We start from the raw sequence: 15,470 nt of genomic DNA, 5'->3' as shown, positions 1-15,470 counted from the left end.
AATGTTTTTTCAGATCTGGTGCAGTGACATGTTCTTTCTGCTTCATCTGCCTACATGTGTTTCTTTCATGATTGAGCTTGTGTGCATTGGTTTTCACAACTAGTGCCATATTATCCACCTCGAGCAAAAGATAGCTAGCATTTGCCACTTTATCAAAGCAATAATTCTTTTTCATACATGCCTTGTCTATTTTATTTTTTATTTTGGTAAATAAAAAGAAAAGAATTGATGGCTTCTGGCCTGTGACGGTAAGTAATGGTGACATGCATCTAGATAACTGCAACAAGTTTTCACAAGGGCTGTAGTTACGGAACCCTTTTTTGTTCTCTTGATAAATATTAACATGTAGCATAAACATTCAAATTTCACAGGAAGCACAAGAATTGTGGGGGAAGATACAAGAACGGCAAGGACTAAACAAGTGGCGCCCAGATCTTGAAGAAGAATATGAAGACAAAGAGGGGAACATCTATAACAAGAAGACATATACTGATCTGCAGCGGCAGGGACTGATTTAAAGGCGTTTCTCTTGAGAAGCCCTCCTTGAGTTTAAGAGAAGAGTGTTTCACATGCGTGCCTCCGCTAGACACATTGTCTTGATTACCAATCATGATTTCCCTGATAACTATATAATCCTTTTCGTACTGACAGGGCCACAACCTTGGCAACCCTGGGGAATAGAAGCTGGGATGGGTAGCGGAAGTCAAGGTTCTGCTGCTGTATTTTTTGTTCTTCCCGTTCTTGTTTTGTGAGTTAGCCGTTGTATGGGGCGACTATATGTAGGCTGCACTTTTTTTTCAGTTGGGCAGATGGTGTAATGTAACGCGTGCATGAATTTCTCAAATTTTGTATGGCATGAAAACACGAATTAAAAAAAGGGCAAAGTAACTTATGATAATATATTGGTGCAGTCCCCTTGAAATTGTTGAATTTCTGTAGGTTACAAGCGGTTCTTAGTCAAAATATATCATTTCCCGACAGAGTACTCATTTGCCAGTTGTCTGGTTGTGATAACCTATTTTCATGTTTGTTGCTAGCCACCAATTTATGACGGGGTTTGTCTACAATAAGGTTTCAATAGTACGAGTCTTAGATATATCATGCAGATATGTCACGAGATATTAAAAAAATAAAATTTATAAAAAAAAATTAATATTGACATATTTTTAATGTACAACTTTACTCCATAATCATTGTAGACAACAATCATTATAGTTAAGAATTAGCATTACTCATTACACTTTATATCTCCATTATCATAATAAAAAGTCACTAGAGCAACATAACCACAACTGTTATAGCGTTAATGTAATTCAATAGATATATTAACAAAAATATGTGTCATAGTAGACCAATGATCTACACCAACCTAAATTTGGCTTAGGGTTTGTTAGCCTCTGCTTTGCCTTGTTGAAACCTACTCATACAAAGAGGTAACTATATAACATTCTAACAAGGCACTGTCTTATTTTCAAACTGAAGTTGGTTTTCAATTACTTTTAACTAAACTGTACCAGTTCAATAAACAGTTAAAATCTAATATTATTGTTATGCACATCTTTCATCTGCACAAGACCTAGTAAATATGAGTGCTGAGCCATTTACACTACGGAGGACAAGCATCCTTGAGTCAACATATGTTCCACACACAAGATTTGACAATTCAAACATTTCAGGGGGAACCTGTGTCCGAATTTCCTGAACTATGTTTCTTGCAACATCAACATTCTGTGTCAATGGGTCATTGAGACTCATTGACACCTCGATATCATCTGGAAGGAGTTTAGCAACAGGAAGACTTGATGGGAACTCCTTGAGGGGTATTGCTTTTCTCCATTTTCTACTAGATAGTTTCCCAACTAAGGAGTCCTCAGAGTTTGATTGTCTCAAAGAGAATCCTTCCGTGGCCTTTTCCTTAAGATATAATCGCCTCCCAGCTTTTAAACTAGACAAAGAGTTCACTTGCAATTTCCCACTGATACCGCTTTTGTCATGGGGCCAATCCTGTCCCATCATGACTGTAAAACCAATTTCGGACACGATAGATAGGCTTGTGTTTAACTTAGAAGCTTTTACAATTGTTAGGTGTGCATCACCAATGAGGATGCGGACTGGAGGTTGGCGAAGAGTTAAACCTATGTGCCTCCCAGTAGAGTATAATAGACGCCATTTCCCTGGCAACAACTCCAGCCAGTTCTGCATATTCCAAATAAAGATTAATAACAACAGCATATTAGCATAAGCTTCATCGATTAATATTAATTTTGTTTTTTTTGGGGTGGCGGAAGGGGATCAGGGTTAAGGTTTTCACCTCTTAGCAATTGCAATGGAATAATGAATGTGAAAAGCCTTCATTCACAATGTCAAACATTACGAAATACTTTTAACTTTAAGAATAAAAATGAGCATCTAAACATTGGCCCAAAAAACCAAAAATACACAATTGAGAGAGTGAGAAGAGGAATCACCTTTGGCCTTGAATGAGGATTCAACATCTCCATTAATTCAATAAAATGGGCTAGCCTACCACTCTAAAAATATGAAAAACAATGAGTTAGCTCACCTATCCAAATTTCAAATAAATGAATGGGAAACATGGATTCAAATAGTGTAAAGTGTTCCAAGGATACAGCATATTTCCTGATATGGAAGTATTCCATCTTATTTGCTTTAGCTTTAAAACAAACAGTACTATATTATCTAACCTGACAAAATTGAATATCCCATCATTCAGCAACAGAAAGTATATAATTACCTGAGATTGGCGATAGATATACTCCTCTGTGATTCTCACTGCCGTGGACCCAAGACCCCATCTGATAATATCCATGGATGGGGACACCCGCCATCTCGGTCCACACAAAAATGGATGCCTAAGAGCATCTAAGCAACTACACAGAATATTGAAATCATTGTTGTATTACTTACCAGCATCAAGAAGCTCATAAAGCACTAAACATTGATGTACAAACCTGAATAATTACTTTAATGTCTAAAATTGACATGACATTTATTTCAATATTTTGAGTTCTACATTATCAGAATGAATTTAAAAGGAAAAAGAAGAAACTGCAAAACCAATACATCAACCTCTCCAGATTGTTAAATACCTATCTACAAAACTTGGAGTTTGCAAATTTTGGATTGAAAAAAATTGTAAAAAGGTTTCATGTAATGCAAATTTGAATTCTACTTTTCAGCATTTCTGAAGGCTATATAGAGAAACCTAGATTACTTTTCCAATGGCATTCTCTGGCATTCAAACAGAAAAAAATAAAATACAAAAAAAAGAATCGCTCACATAAATTTAAGAGCATACCTTATTCTTTTAGAAGGTCTGACTGCAAGCAACAAGGACAGAAGGTTCCAACCTGCACCCCAGTTTCTATCAAGTATCTGCAAGATAGATAATTTTGCTAAAAGACCCTTACAGACAGCAAAGTGTAATTTTGTGTTCAAGTAAAAGGACCTACCTGGAGTCCAACATTTCCATTTGGGGAGTTCCTAGTGAGTATTGGCAGAAGAAATTCACGCAAGCATGAGGGATCATTTCCCTGTAATATCACATTAGGAAAATATGATTAGAGATGACATGAGATTCAATCAGTTGAATTTTAAATGTTACAGAGCAAAAGAAAACCCATTTTATCAAAAAATTTATGGCTACATTAAAGTTCTATAGAATCATAAGAGGAGTAACTTCAATATTGACATATCGTGAGATGATCTTTTGAAAGGTACCCAAATAATCATATCTCAGCTGTTAGCAAGGAAACTCTTCATGCATACAATTTGCCCAAACATGGCAGCTAACTCATGATATCTAGCAGATGATTATAGTATCAATTAAATGCAGCTTAGATTCAAAAAAAGATCTGATCTTTTATGTATACTACTATAGTCTGTATGAGTATAACCCAACACAAAATATTGCTGACAGATAGTTACTTCTTGCATTGTGTGATAAAAGATTGAGTTAAACAGCAAGAGTCACTTGCTATACCTTCATAAGGAAAGATTTGAGCTTTGCAAATATTAGGGGATCCATAAGTTCTCTTAACACCATCTTTGCCATCATAAATCCAACACACCTTTGTAAGACATGCAACTTAATGAGCTTCGAGATGATGTTTCAGATGTTAATTGAACAGTTGTTTTTTATTTTCACCATACCTCATATCGAATGCAATCATCATTTGCCTCCTATCCATATTGCCATCAAGTGCACTTCCATTGGGACCATCATCATAGAAGTCAGCAGCATTTCCCAGTATTCCCACCTGATAAGGTCAGTTTTAAAGTTATACAGTTGAAAGAAGAACGACAGCAGATAAAAGAATAGAACTATGCCATATCGTGCCAAGCAGAACTAGAATCCCATATATCCCCATTAAACACAGTGCCAATCCTCCTCAATTATCATAAAGAAAATTGGTAAATACCTTAATATGTCTATCAACAGGGCTTATATGCACATTTTCCAGCCTTAACTCCGTATGTGCAATCCCATGGCTGTGCAAGTAATTTACCTGAAAAAGGTAATCAGCAAAAGCAACATAAGTCCACACTATGAGATATATGGGATTATGAATTTATGACAACCTTTGAGAATTATGAGATACAAGAATTTATGACTATAGAAGTTAGAAACATACTCCAATTAAGAGGTCCCTCATCAATATTCTAATAAGCCGCAACTGTCGAGTAACTGCAGGTCCCCCAACTGAGTCATCTCCCACCCTCCTAACAGACTCTTCATCCAATGCAAGAGTTGCTTCTAAAGTTGGAAGCCAGTCAGATTGTTGAAGCCAATGTCTTAATGAAAAGCTACCGTGGTACTGCCAAAAGATGCAACGTAGTCTCAATCTACTCGAAAGAAGTATGGAAGGAACTTGGTTGGTACAGAAACATAGGCCTCCAAGGCAAAACAACACATTCAGAGAGGGAGCTCGGATAGATGATGCAAGATATATGAATAAAAAAGAGTAGTACTAAAAGAAACCATCATTTAGAGGGAGCATACCCCATGGACCAGAGTGAATGAGCTTTGGGCACCACTTGTATGTGACGAGATGCAACCATAAACTTGCATGGAATAAGAATGGTAGAGGATTCTACGATGAACAAGCTTTTTCAACACCTGTAATATATTCAAATAAAAGGCATCATGTCATAATGAGATTGAGCTGTGGAAAAAAAACAGCACATGGTTTGATGCACAGTTCACAGACCTCTATCGCTCGCCTTCCCCTACGCTGAGCTCGAGCACTAGTAAGTCGTCGAAGCACAACTCTTGAGTTATACAAAGGGCTGCAGCTTCATTAGCACCACATGTTAAGATTGTATCATCATATTACAAGTCATTACTAAATTAAGCAAGACCAACCTTCCAGAATCCTTCACTACAGCTTCAAAAACCACCTCATCTGCCTACAAGAAGCCCATCAATTGACAATAAATTTAAACTTACACCAAGACACCCGAAAACAAACCATAAGCATCAATATATGTTTCATACCCGGCCAGCAAGGCCAACGCTGACACGATCAAGAACCTTAAAATCAGACATCTTGAACCTTGTCACATGCTCTGATTCATCTTCACCAGAAATTGGTGTACCAGTTGGAGCATTCTCTTCTGATTCCATTGGCGATACGGCTTTTCTGAAGGATGAGCACCTTACTTCCTGAAATTGTCTCCTAGCAGAGCAAGGTGACTTCCGATTGAGACGTAGGCAACTAGGCCTAATCAGCGTTTTCAACAAATTACCATTAAAATGCCATACTTCAACACTTTCTAGACTTGGATTCATTGAAAATCCACATAGTGCCATTGATCAAACCTCTACACTCTACAAAACAGCAATAAGGCAACAATCAGAAGATAGTGGCTCCAGAGATTGCTGAAACAGTTGAAACTGATAATTTTAATCAGTTGGATCTACTCAATAATAATGTGCATACGTATCAGTTGCTGGAAATAAATTCAAATTTTCAATTGATTGTAAGACAAAGCTGGACCATTACAACGCTAAGCCTCCGTACTACGTTTCTTTTCTTTCCAGCCAAACAGAGTGTTAAGCTCCATTTAGCCTCTTAAAGTAGCCAATTCCAACATTTTTCCTTCTCTATATTTCAAAATTCTTCTGCAGACAAACAAACCTTTACACTTCAATTCATCTAAGCTAACACTTATCCATTTTACTCGGTCATCGCCAAATATAAAACTTCAATGAATTAAAGAAAAGAGATCAGTTCCATTCCAGGGAGCACAAGGTAATTAAATTCATTTAGATACGAAATTATTTTGAAGAAATGAAACTGGTAGAAGAAAACAATGAAAATTGGAGGACTTACCAGAGAACGTGAGAGGAATTGTGGATTTTGAATTGAAAGAGAGAATTGGTATCAGTATAAGGAGAACGGAGCGCGTGTCAGTTGCGTGAGAGAGTACGCTTGAATCGTTGTGCCATAAGTTTTACTCATGTCTACGTCCGGTACCCCTGCAAATATCTTTTGCCGTCTCGCTACGTTTCCTCTTGCTTCTCTCCAGTTGGTTTTTCCCGGTATCATCCGGTTCATGGACTCGCCTGCTGCCACGTCAGCGCTTTCGTTCCTAATTCTCGCATGTGATCTATTTTAGAATTTTCTTTTTCTTTTTAAATGTTTTTCGAATTTTCTAATAGGTTCTTTACGTATGCAACCGACACACTAACAAATTTTTATTTTAAAGCGGTGTGTAAGAATTCACATCAAAATCTCTGTGAAGTATTATTTATTAAATTTTAATCTCATAAAAGATGCTCTTTTTTTTAAATCATGACATCTTATTCTTTTACTCTTAATTGATAATTTCTCTTCAACATAAAATTTTGTAACTCATTACTGAGAACATTACCTCGATAATTTAAGATTCACATAACATTTATTTTTACTCTAATAATAGCTCACTTTCCCCAATAGTACATACTTATTACTCTAATACCAATTATCATCATCCATATCAACAGATACTATTTGCATTTAATCAATATGGGACTTTGTGAGGTCCATTGTCTTTGATGACACGTGCTCAGAGTTTGCTTTGATATTAATTATCACGATACACACCAATTCTTGTCAAATATTATTTGCATATAATGTGAGACTTTGTGATTGTACTCTCTAAAAGCATTATCTCGATGAGCCCATTGTCTTCAGTAGCACGTATTCATAATTTACTCTTATACTAATTGTTATGGTCCACATCAATACTATTCGCTTTGAACTGTTAATTTTATAGTCTTATTCCAAAAATGCACCTCACAAGTTAAAAATAATGTAAACTTTTATATTTTCAGTATCATCTTAGTACATAACTAATGAGAGATTCATAGCTCCCTTCTTTAGGATCATGACATTCTTCGTTATTTCTCGTTAAGAGTTTCTATTTAATGTGTAACTTTATGACTATACTTGTTGAAAGTATTATCTCGACAATGTAAAATTGACGTTCACGCATAGACCATGACACGATGCATTGATTTATTAGGAAATTAATCTGTAACTTTAATATATGTTTTGTAAACAAGTTAAGATTCACGAGTGAAGGCTTATCTCGCTCTAAATTAAACTCATAGAAATGTGAGGTCAACCTTGTAATATGATTCAACCCAATTAATTTTTTTATACAATTTAAATTTACAATATTGAATTATTCTCCAAAAAATGTTTGTTATAGTTTGAAATAATGAACAATTTTTTAAAAAAACACTTGTATCTGATATCTCTAATTGTAATTTTTCATAATAAAAAAAATTTTGCATTGTCATTTTGGTTGACATAAATCAATAGATAAAATAGATGAAGACGTGTGTGTATATATATATTGTGTATGTTTATCTTTAATTTTTAGCATAATGTTTAAGAAAAATTAAATAAATTTTTTTTATTATTATGTTTAATTAAATTCCTATACATTTATTATAGATTAATAAAATTTTTATAATTAATGGTTGATTATTTATCATTATCAAAATATCTATTTGTCATTTTATACTCTCGTGGTATTAATGTAATATTGACATGAAAGAAGAAAAATACGATATGATCATGTCATCATGTCACATAAATATGTCACGTTATCATTTATTATAATATGTTAATATGTTAAGCCAATGTCATATCAACAACACGTGACATAAAATGACAAACGATATTTTAATTAAATCAACTGACTTATTTGATTAAAAATAAAAATACAAAGACTTACTTAACTCAAAATAAAAGTATAAGTATTTAATTGAACGTAATAAAAATATAATAGTTTATTTAAATTTTTTAAAATAGTTTAGGGGTTTTTTAAATATGTTAAAAACCCAAATAAATCCTTAAACTACACCAAGAAAGCCAATTTAACCTCTATCTTTTTATTACATTTAAATAAATCTTTTAAGTTTTATTTTGAATCAAATAAACTTTTTTCATTATTTGTTGACTAATTTTCTTTAGTTAACGGTACATGTTAATAATTTTTTTATGCCACGTCATTTGTCAAATGACATATTAATGTGTCATCTTAATGACATTTGGTGACATGTTAATAATTTTTTTATGCCACGTCATTTGATGACGTGCTACATTGACAGATGAGGTGATATAAAAAATTACTAAATAAGAATTATATTTTTTTCTTTTTATCTATCCAAATGTCAAAAAATTATTAGTTATGAATTTGAAACAAAAAATAAAAAAAAAAACTTAAATGCTTCAAACTGACTATGGTTTATTAACTAATTGCCAGATTCTTAATTGAAGTATTTATTTTTAACAAAAAACCTAATCCAATTTTTTTGGTTTGATTGAAGTCATTGTTAGGAATAATGGCTTCAATTGAGAAAATGGTAATCAATTTGAAGTAATCAGAGATTTTTTATTTTTATTTTTTTAAATTTATAACTAATAATTTTTGAACATGTGGATGGATAAAAAGGAAAACGTTTAATTTTTAATCAGTAATTTTTATGTCAAGTGATATTGACGTTATTAATATAATATATCAATAAGTCATGTGACAAATGATGTGGCATAAAAATTATTAATTATATCATTAACTAATTTTCATTAGTTAATGGTTAGTGAAAGATGTTTATTTAACTCAAAATAATAATTCAAAACTTATTTGAAATTTGAATGCAATAAAAAATAAGAACTAAATTGATTTTTTTTAGATATTATGCTTTTTTTTTTACTTCATTTTATTTATTATAAGAAAAAGTTTTATTGACAACATTATGGCAATTAAGATAAATGAAATTCTTTTTGGGTAAATTTCACTAACAATTCTTTTAGTTTCAACTTTTTTTTTTAAAGCTAGTTTCAACTTTTTTACATAGCATCATGTGCTTTTATTTTTTTAATTAGCATCTTATGAATATATTTTTTTCTCAATTAACTTCCTGTATGTAATTTTTGTTTCCATAAGAGATTAGGCTATTAATTTACCCATAAAATTATAGAAAATACTCTTAATTGAGAATAAATAAATTAATTTTGAATTTAAGGTAATCTTCACAAAAAATTTGAAATGCAGGTATTTTGGTAATTTTATTAAGCAAAATTAATAACTTAACTCTCATGAAAATAAAACTTATCCTAAAGTGCTAATTGAGAAAAAAAAATCCACATAGTGCCAATTAAGAATAAAAACTATAAGATACCATATGAAAAATATTAAAATCACAAAAAGTATAGGTGAAGTTTACTCCTCTCTTTATTTTAATATAAGACATTGAGATATCCCACCAATAATTAATTAATCTTGATAAACATATGTTAATAATGTCATTAAGCAATAACTATTTAATTTCACTAAACATTATTTTATATAATTAGGGAATCAATTAACACAAAAATTTGTCTCATGATGAACATGACCAACATGGCATGACCAATTCTTACCACGAAATTTCTAACATAATAATAAGTTGTGATCAATCTAAAACGAGGATCATAATTTGAAAAAGGATTGCTGATTTTTTTTAAAAAAAATTTAACATCATGAGAATATTTTTTTAACTCCCCCAAAAATTATAGAAAATCGCCCAAAATTCATTGACAAGGATGTCTGACTAACCTACATTGTATAAAAAAAAAATTTACCAACCATTATCCTGATGAATCACGTAGCAGAACTCTACAACTCTATACTAAATCATTTTTTTTTTGGCCTTGCACATTTAAATCAAGTATCGTGATGATGATATTTCGTTAATCATTAATTAATCTCGATGCACACAGTGTGATGCTAAATTTTGATATTATAATCAATTCCTTCAAGTTGTTCCTTCCTCTGGTTTTAATTTTTCTTATCACAGGCAATACTGTGTTAGGTAATGATGTATACTTAGGGATCGAGATTTGTGCTTTTAACTTAATGCAATCAATTTAAAATTTGATAAAATATAGTAACAGTACTAGAAATGAGACCATGCTAAGTAAGTGATACTGATACTCAGGTGGTATATATTATATAGTACTGGAAAATGAATGGATAAAACTGAATAGTGTGTGCTCTATTTAGCTTTATACCCCTCAAATAGTGCGGGAATATTATCATGTTCGCTCAAATTAACACGTTAATTACTATCACAAACCTTAGAAAATTAATGTGAAAATGGAAGTGAGAGAAAGAGCTAAACTCTTTTGAATGAATCCCAAAGTTTAGGAATGAAAAAGAGTTGAAAGTAGTGAAGTTACAAGCAGCACAGCGATTGGCGGTGTGACCGGTCCACTGACCACTGCGACAAAGACCACAAGTACCGGAGCCTGGAAGCTTTCTCCCACTTTTTTATATATTTTTAGGTGAAGGTTTTTGGCTACTCCCCTGTACCCGAATCAACCGAACAAGCAGCCCTCGTTCGGTGGGTACCAACCTATCAGACTCTTCTGACCCTAAAAAGCTGTTTCTCTTTCAGGTTTGGCATACCGTGATCGATCAAGTTCACGTCGCTTCTGGTGATATCTAAAACACTTAATAGCTCGATTCTTGGTGACTAACGTGTCGTTCTTTTATTGGATCCTGTAAGTAACCGCAATTAAACAGATTATTACATTGATGTGATGATTAGAGATTAATTTAACCGGAAAAACTGCACCCAGCCTGGGCTAGGACAAGACCGTAATACAAGTAAATCTCAAGGGGCAATCCCGTCAGGTTGACAAAATTACTCCTAAGTCTACCTAAAGTCTTATTAACTCGGATAAAATAAAAGGGGAAAAACAGAAAAAACCAAAAATGGAAAAAAAGAAAGAGAAAAGAAAAAAAATAAGCCCTTTAAACACAAAAGCGCACCTCTTTTCATCTTTCTTCAAAATCACATGTTCTTCCACATTTATCCCCAAAACGGCCTCTATCTTCCTTCTTCAAGCCCCCAAAAATCTCTCCCCCTGGCCTCCCTTGTAATTTCCCTCATTTTCGATCCCATTCTCCCAACCGGCCCCGCCTCCACTCCTGTGATCTATTCTCTCCGTCCATCGTGTCCTCTCCTTCCCCGTTAGGGTTTCCACCGCCTTCACTCCTATTCTAGGCAATTAGGGTTTTCAGTATCAATTTGACGTCCGTTTCGAGAATTGACGATAGTTTTACTCTTTGAAGATTCGAGATTAGGGTTTCTTTATATTGTATGTTGATTTTAGATTAGGGTTTCATTTTTGATTCGGAGACTTTTTTGTTTTGTTTTATTTTACTTTCGTTTTCCGGTCAGGGTTTTTTTGGGTTCTCATAGTTGGCGTCGGTGATGCCGCGAAGTTCAAGGCACAAATCAAGCAAGCATAGTTCTAGGGATGCTAGGGACTACTCAGATTCGGAGAAAGATTCGGGCTTAAAGGAGAAGGAAAAGAAGACTAAGGAGGAGAGCAGTGGTAGGGTTTCCAAGGAGTCGGGATCTTCTGAGAAGAGAAAGCTTGACACGAAGGAGACCAGTAAAGACTTCTGGAGTTCGGGGAACGGCGAGTATGTGGAGGAGTACAGTTCCTTAAAGCGGCGCAAGGATAAGGCAGATGATGGAGTCAGCGACAGGTGGAATGGTGGTGAGGATGATGGTAGAGGAGAGAAGAAGTCGAAAGCTTCTAGCGAATCAAAGAGTAAGAGACGAGAGGAGGTGGAAGGAGATGATGCAAAAAAGAGTAAGAGTGAGGGGAAGCATCGAGAGTCCAGTAGAAAGGAGGAAAGGGAGAGAGAGAAGAAAGGTAAAGAAAGCAAGAGTGATAGGTTGATTGAGAGTGAAGAACATCGAACTGTAAAACAATCTGCTGAGAAAACTGGTAAGGTAACTTATTGTTTGTTGGTTGGATAGTTGCAATTATATATGTGCATTTTAATTGTTTTTTCCTAATAAACTGATTCAACTATTGTTTTTTTTAAACTGATTCAACTGATAGCTTTACTACTGACTTTCTTGTGCATTTGGTTTCAATTTATGTACTGGTATATTCATAAGTTCATGTTGCAGAGTTTCCTCACATATTCTTAGTGATTTAAGCTAGTAGTTGTATATGTACTTTTGAGTTTTTGGGATTTCACGATGAAGCTCCACTTTTCACATATGCTTGTTATAGCATTGCACCCTCACGATAGTAATCTAACTTGGCCATGGCAATGGAATTGCATTAGTTCACCTTGTAACGACTGTCAGTGTCACCTGATGAAACTAATCATCATGCAAAAAGTGGCCTGATGGTTGTTGAGTGATAGGATGCTGTTATACTGTGTTTTGTTTCTTAGACTTTTTCTCTGCTAGTATCTTAAAATTTCTGTTGAAGACACCTTATAAGTTGGTCATTGAGTAGGACTGTACATATTTTCAAAGGATCTTGGGAATCGTTTTGCCTTTGTAATTAATGATCACTCATTCTGATGATAATCAGTAGAAAGAGTAAATTTGTAATTGCAAATAGTGCTAACTTTCAATATAATAAATTTCTGAAGAAAGCAAATCTTAATTAATGTCTTAGGAATACTTCCATGGTTTTATATTATAATGATAATAAACATTTTTGACCCTCAGAAAGGATGTTAAGTTGATTTTATTTATATATGTTTAAGAGATTAACACATGTTAAGTTGATTTTATTTATATATGTTTAAGAGATTAACACGGGATTCATTGTATGAGCAAGTGTAAATTCCAACCACATAATTTAAGCATTAAGAGGTAGCTGATTTAGGCACTTTATTTGATGCACGAGACAAACAATAGAAGCATATGTTATCGTTTGCTGGGATGAGAAGTAGGGTTGAGGAATTTAAAGAGTACCTGATGTAGTTGAGATTAATGGGAGAAGATTGTTTCTACAGATTAGTTTTTGAAGGTGTGATCATTGTTTTGTTTTTCCTCCAGTCTGTATTATTGTTAGAAGGCAGCTAATGCCTGACCATGAAACTGGATGCATTATTCTTTTGTGCACTGATGTGCACCGTGTTTTTGCGACCAGAGAGCAATGGCATATGGACCACTTGTAGGGCAATTAGGTTGCATATCTTTTTCAATTTTTATCTTCAATATTAAATTGAAATTGTTTGTTAGTCTTCAGGGGTGTATTTTCCTGTTTGCTGGTTCTGTTTCAGGTTATTGGCTTGAAAGGTATCAACATTTGAAAAATTTAAGTAGATTTTCCAATATTTAATTTTCTCTTAGCATCAAAATGTTATTTTAAGAGTATTTTTCCATATATGTTTACTGTTTGTGATAAGAGGCTAATGTATATGTAACAAGAATTTACCAGGTGAAACTTCAAGTTGCCATGCTTTTCTGTACACGTCTAGAAATGCATTTATATGTGTTTTTTTCTAAGTGATACAAAATTAATTTCCCAACTTATGTTAGGAGATTGGTTTAGCTAATGTGGTTTGAGTATGCAATTGGAATGCAATGATTCCTAGGTACATATAAATCCCAAAGACCTGATTATATCCTTAGTAGTTTAGGCTTGAATGGCTTGGAAGGTAATAAAGAAGTTTATTGTGTTGATGATGGTATTTCCAATAAATGTGTTTGTCATTATCAACAAATGCTTTCAATAAAAAATTATAAATAAATGGTTTATTGGAATTTGAAGGGGGTTTTGAAGGTTAATAAATAATGATGGGAGGTGCTAACTTCTTACTAGCAGTACTGTATTAATTAACATTTGGGAAAAAATACACCATCTAGATCTTCAGCTGATAATGAAAGAATGTTCCATCTCTGGTGAGCTGTCATGGTAAGTCATCTCATGATGAGCGTACGGTAGCCACTTTTGTTTTGGCCTGGAGATGTTCTTTCAGTCATTATGGTGAGCTGACGTCTGTTTCAGACTTATATAGAATGCTGGATTTTGATGCTTTGTCTCAACCAATATCAGTGTTACGTCAAGACACATCAGGATTTTGATTCTTCTGCTTTTGTCTGGTTGTACAAAGATTTAAAGTGATTATTAGCTTTTAGTAGACTGTGTAAGTCTTATTTGGCTATGCTTTATGAATTCTAATGTTTAGCTTGTGTTCTTCTCTCTCTCTCTCTCTCTTTTAAATTGCCTATTAAGCTTTGGATTGCTGTACATTTTTAGTGTTATAGTTGTATGCAGTCTGTGCTCTGGTAGGTATATTGTTACGTATCTGTGCATTTCCTAGGTTCATTTCTTCTTTTTGCGAGAATTCATAAACTGTATGTTCATTTTCAAGTGGGATTTTTGGAGGTAGAATTTTTATGATAAGAGTTGTTGGCTGAAATGAAAATTTAACTTCTGAGAGTTTTTTTTAGTTTGTGTATGTAAATAGTTGATTACATATTCATATTGACATCTAGTGATTAGTTATTTATTTGAATTTTCGTGTACTGAAGCACTAAAAGTCTGCCACTTTCATCAAGTGAATTGTAATTATTGCCTAATGATTTCTTGTTTAATGTATACTTTTGTTGTGTTGGAAATCCTAATTATGTATTACTTGTTCATACTGAGATTCTTCTTTACATTTTTAATCTGTAATTCCAGAGTTGGATGTACCGGATCGTTTGCTAAGTCCTGAATCTGAGAGCCAGCTTGAGAGACGACTTAGGAAAAGGAGAGATGATTCTGGTGATGTGGATAAGCATCAGGAAGATAATGGAGACATTCTAGATAGACAAGTATCATTAAGGAATGAAACTGGCAAGGATGGAAGAACAAAAGATGAGAAGCACAAGGATGAGAGATACAGAGACAAGTATCGAGAAGACATGGACCGCGATGACAAGTACCGAGATGATAAATTGAGAGATGAGCGACCAGCTAGAGATCATGCTAATAGTAAGTCTAGTGAGAAGAATGCAAGGGATGAAAAAGATGCTGTGGAAGTTCGCCAGAAGAAGTCCAAGGTTCAAGATGGTGATCGTGAGCGTGATCATGACCATGATAGAGAGCGTGATCGTGATAGGGAGCGTGAACGCGATAGGGACCGTGATCGTGATCGAG

General features: G+C 33.9%; 3 protein-coding genes across 5 annotated transcripts in view; 2 read left to right on the top strand and 1 right to left on the bottom strand.

The window, feature by feature from the left end:
- The window catches only part of ATO (splicing factor-like protein), a 5,844-nt gene extending 4,909 nt beyond the window's left edge, over positions 1-935 (top strand). The window contains exon 12 of one of the 2 annotated variants that reach the window (XM_021424662.2): positions 372-935. In XM_021424662.2, coding sequence (XP_021280337.1) covers positions 372-439 — 68 coding nt within the window. In that variant the 3' untranslated portion in view covers positions 440-935. Of the gene's footprint in view, positions 1-369 lie in introns of both variants that reach the window. The other variant, XM_089783168.1, reaches the window with a different exon arrangement.
- A 530-nt stretch (positions 936-1,465) lies between these two features.
- Positions 1,466-6,594, bottom strand: ORG1 (OBP3-responsive protein 1). 2 transcript variants are annotated; one of them, XM_021439369.2, is made up of 14 exons: positions 6,357-6,594; positions 5,519-5,851; positions 5,387-5,430; positions 5,232-5,316; positions 5,024-5,140; positions 4,656-4,838; positions 4,443-4,529; positions 4,174-4,280; positions 4,004-4,091; positions 3,474-3,554; positions 3,320-3,396; positions 2,756-2,891; positions 2,469-2,531; positions 1,466-2,196 (listed from the first exon to the last, which is right to left on the bottom strand). In XM_021439369.2, exons 2-14 carry the CDS (start codon positions 5,831-5,833, stop codon positions 1,549-1,551), a joined length of 2,031 nt encoding a protein of 676 aa, XP_021295044.1. In that variant the 5' UTR covers positions 5,834-5,851; positions 6,357-6,594; the 3' UTR covers positions 1,466-1,548. The 2 variants fall into 2 exon arrangements, with proteins under 2 accessions (XP_021295044.1, XP_021295051.1); XM_021439376.2 differs by having other exon boundaries at positions 5,232-5,310; positions 6,357-6,592.
- Positions 6,595-11,276: 4,682 nt separating this feature from the next.
- The window catches only part of LOC110424891 (LOW protein: zinc finger CCCH domain protein), a 6,357-nt gene continuing 2,163 nt past the window's right edge, over positions 11,277-15,470 (top strand). The window contains 2 exon segments of the mRNA XM_089785131.1: positions 11,277-12,302; positions 15,012-15,469. Of these exon segments, the coding sequence (XP_089641257.1) occupies positions 11,777-12,302; positions 15,012-15,469 (984 nt within the window). The 5' untranslated portion in view covers positions 11,277-11,776.

This window comes from Theobroma umbraticum, unplaced genomic scaffold (assembly GCF_002168275.2).
Source record: "Theobroma umbraticum cultivar Fairchild unplaced genomic scaffold, ASM216827v3 scaffold_30.0, whole genome shotgun sequence".
NCBI lineage: Eukaryota > Viridiplantae > Streptophyta > Magnoliopsida > Malvales > Malvaceae > Theobroma > Theobroma umbraticum.
Note: the sequence above shows the minus strand (reverse complement) of the source record. Positions and strands in the feature narration are given on the sequence as shown.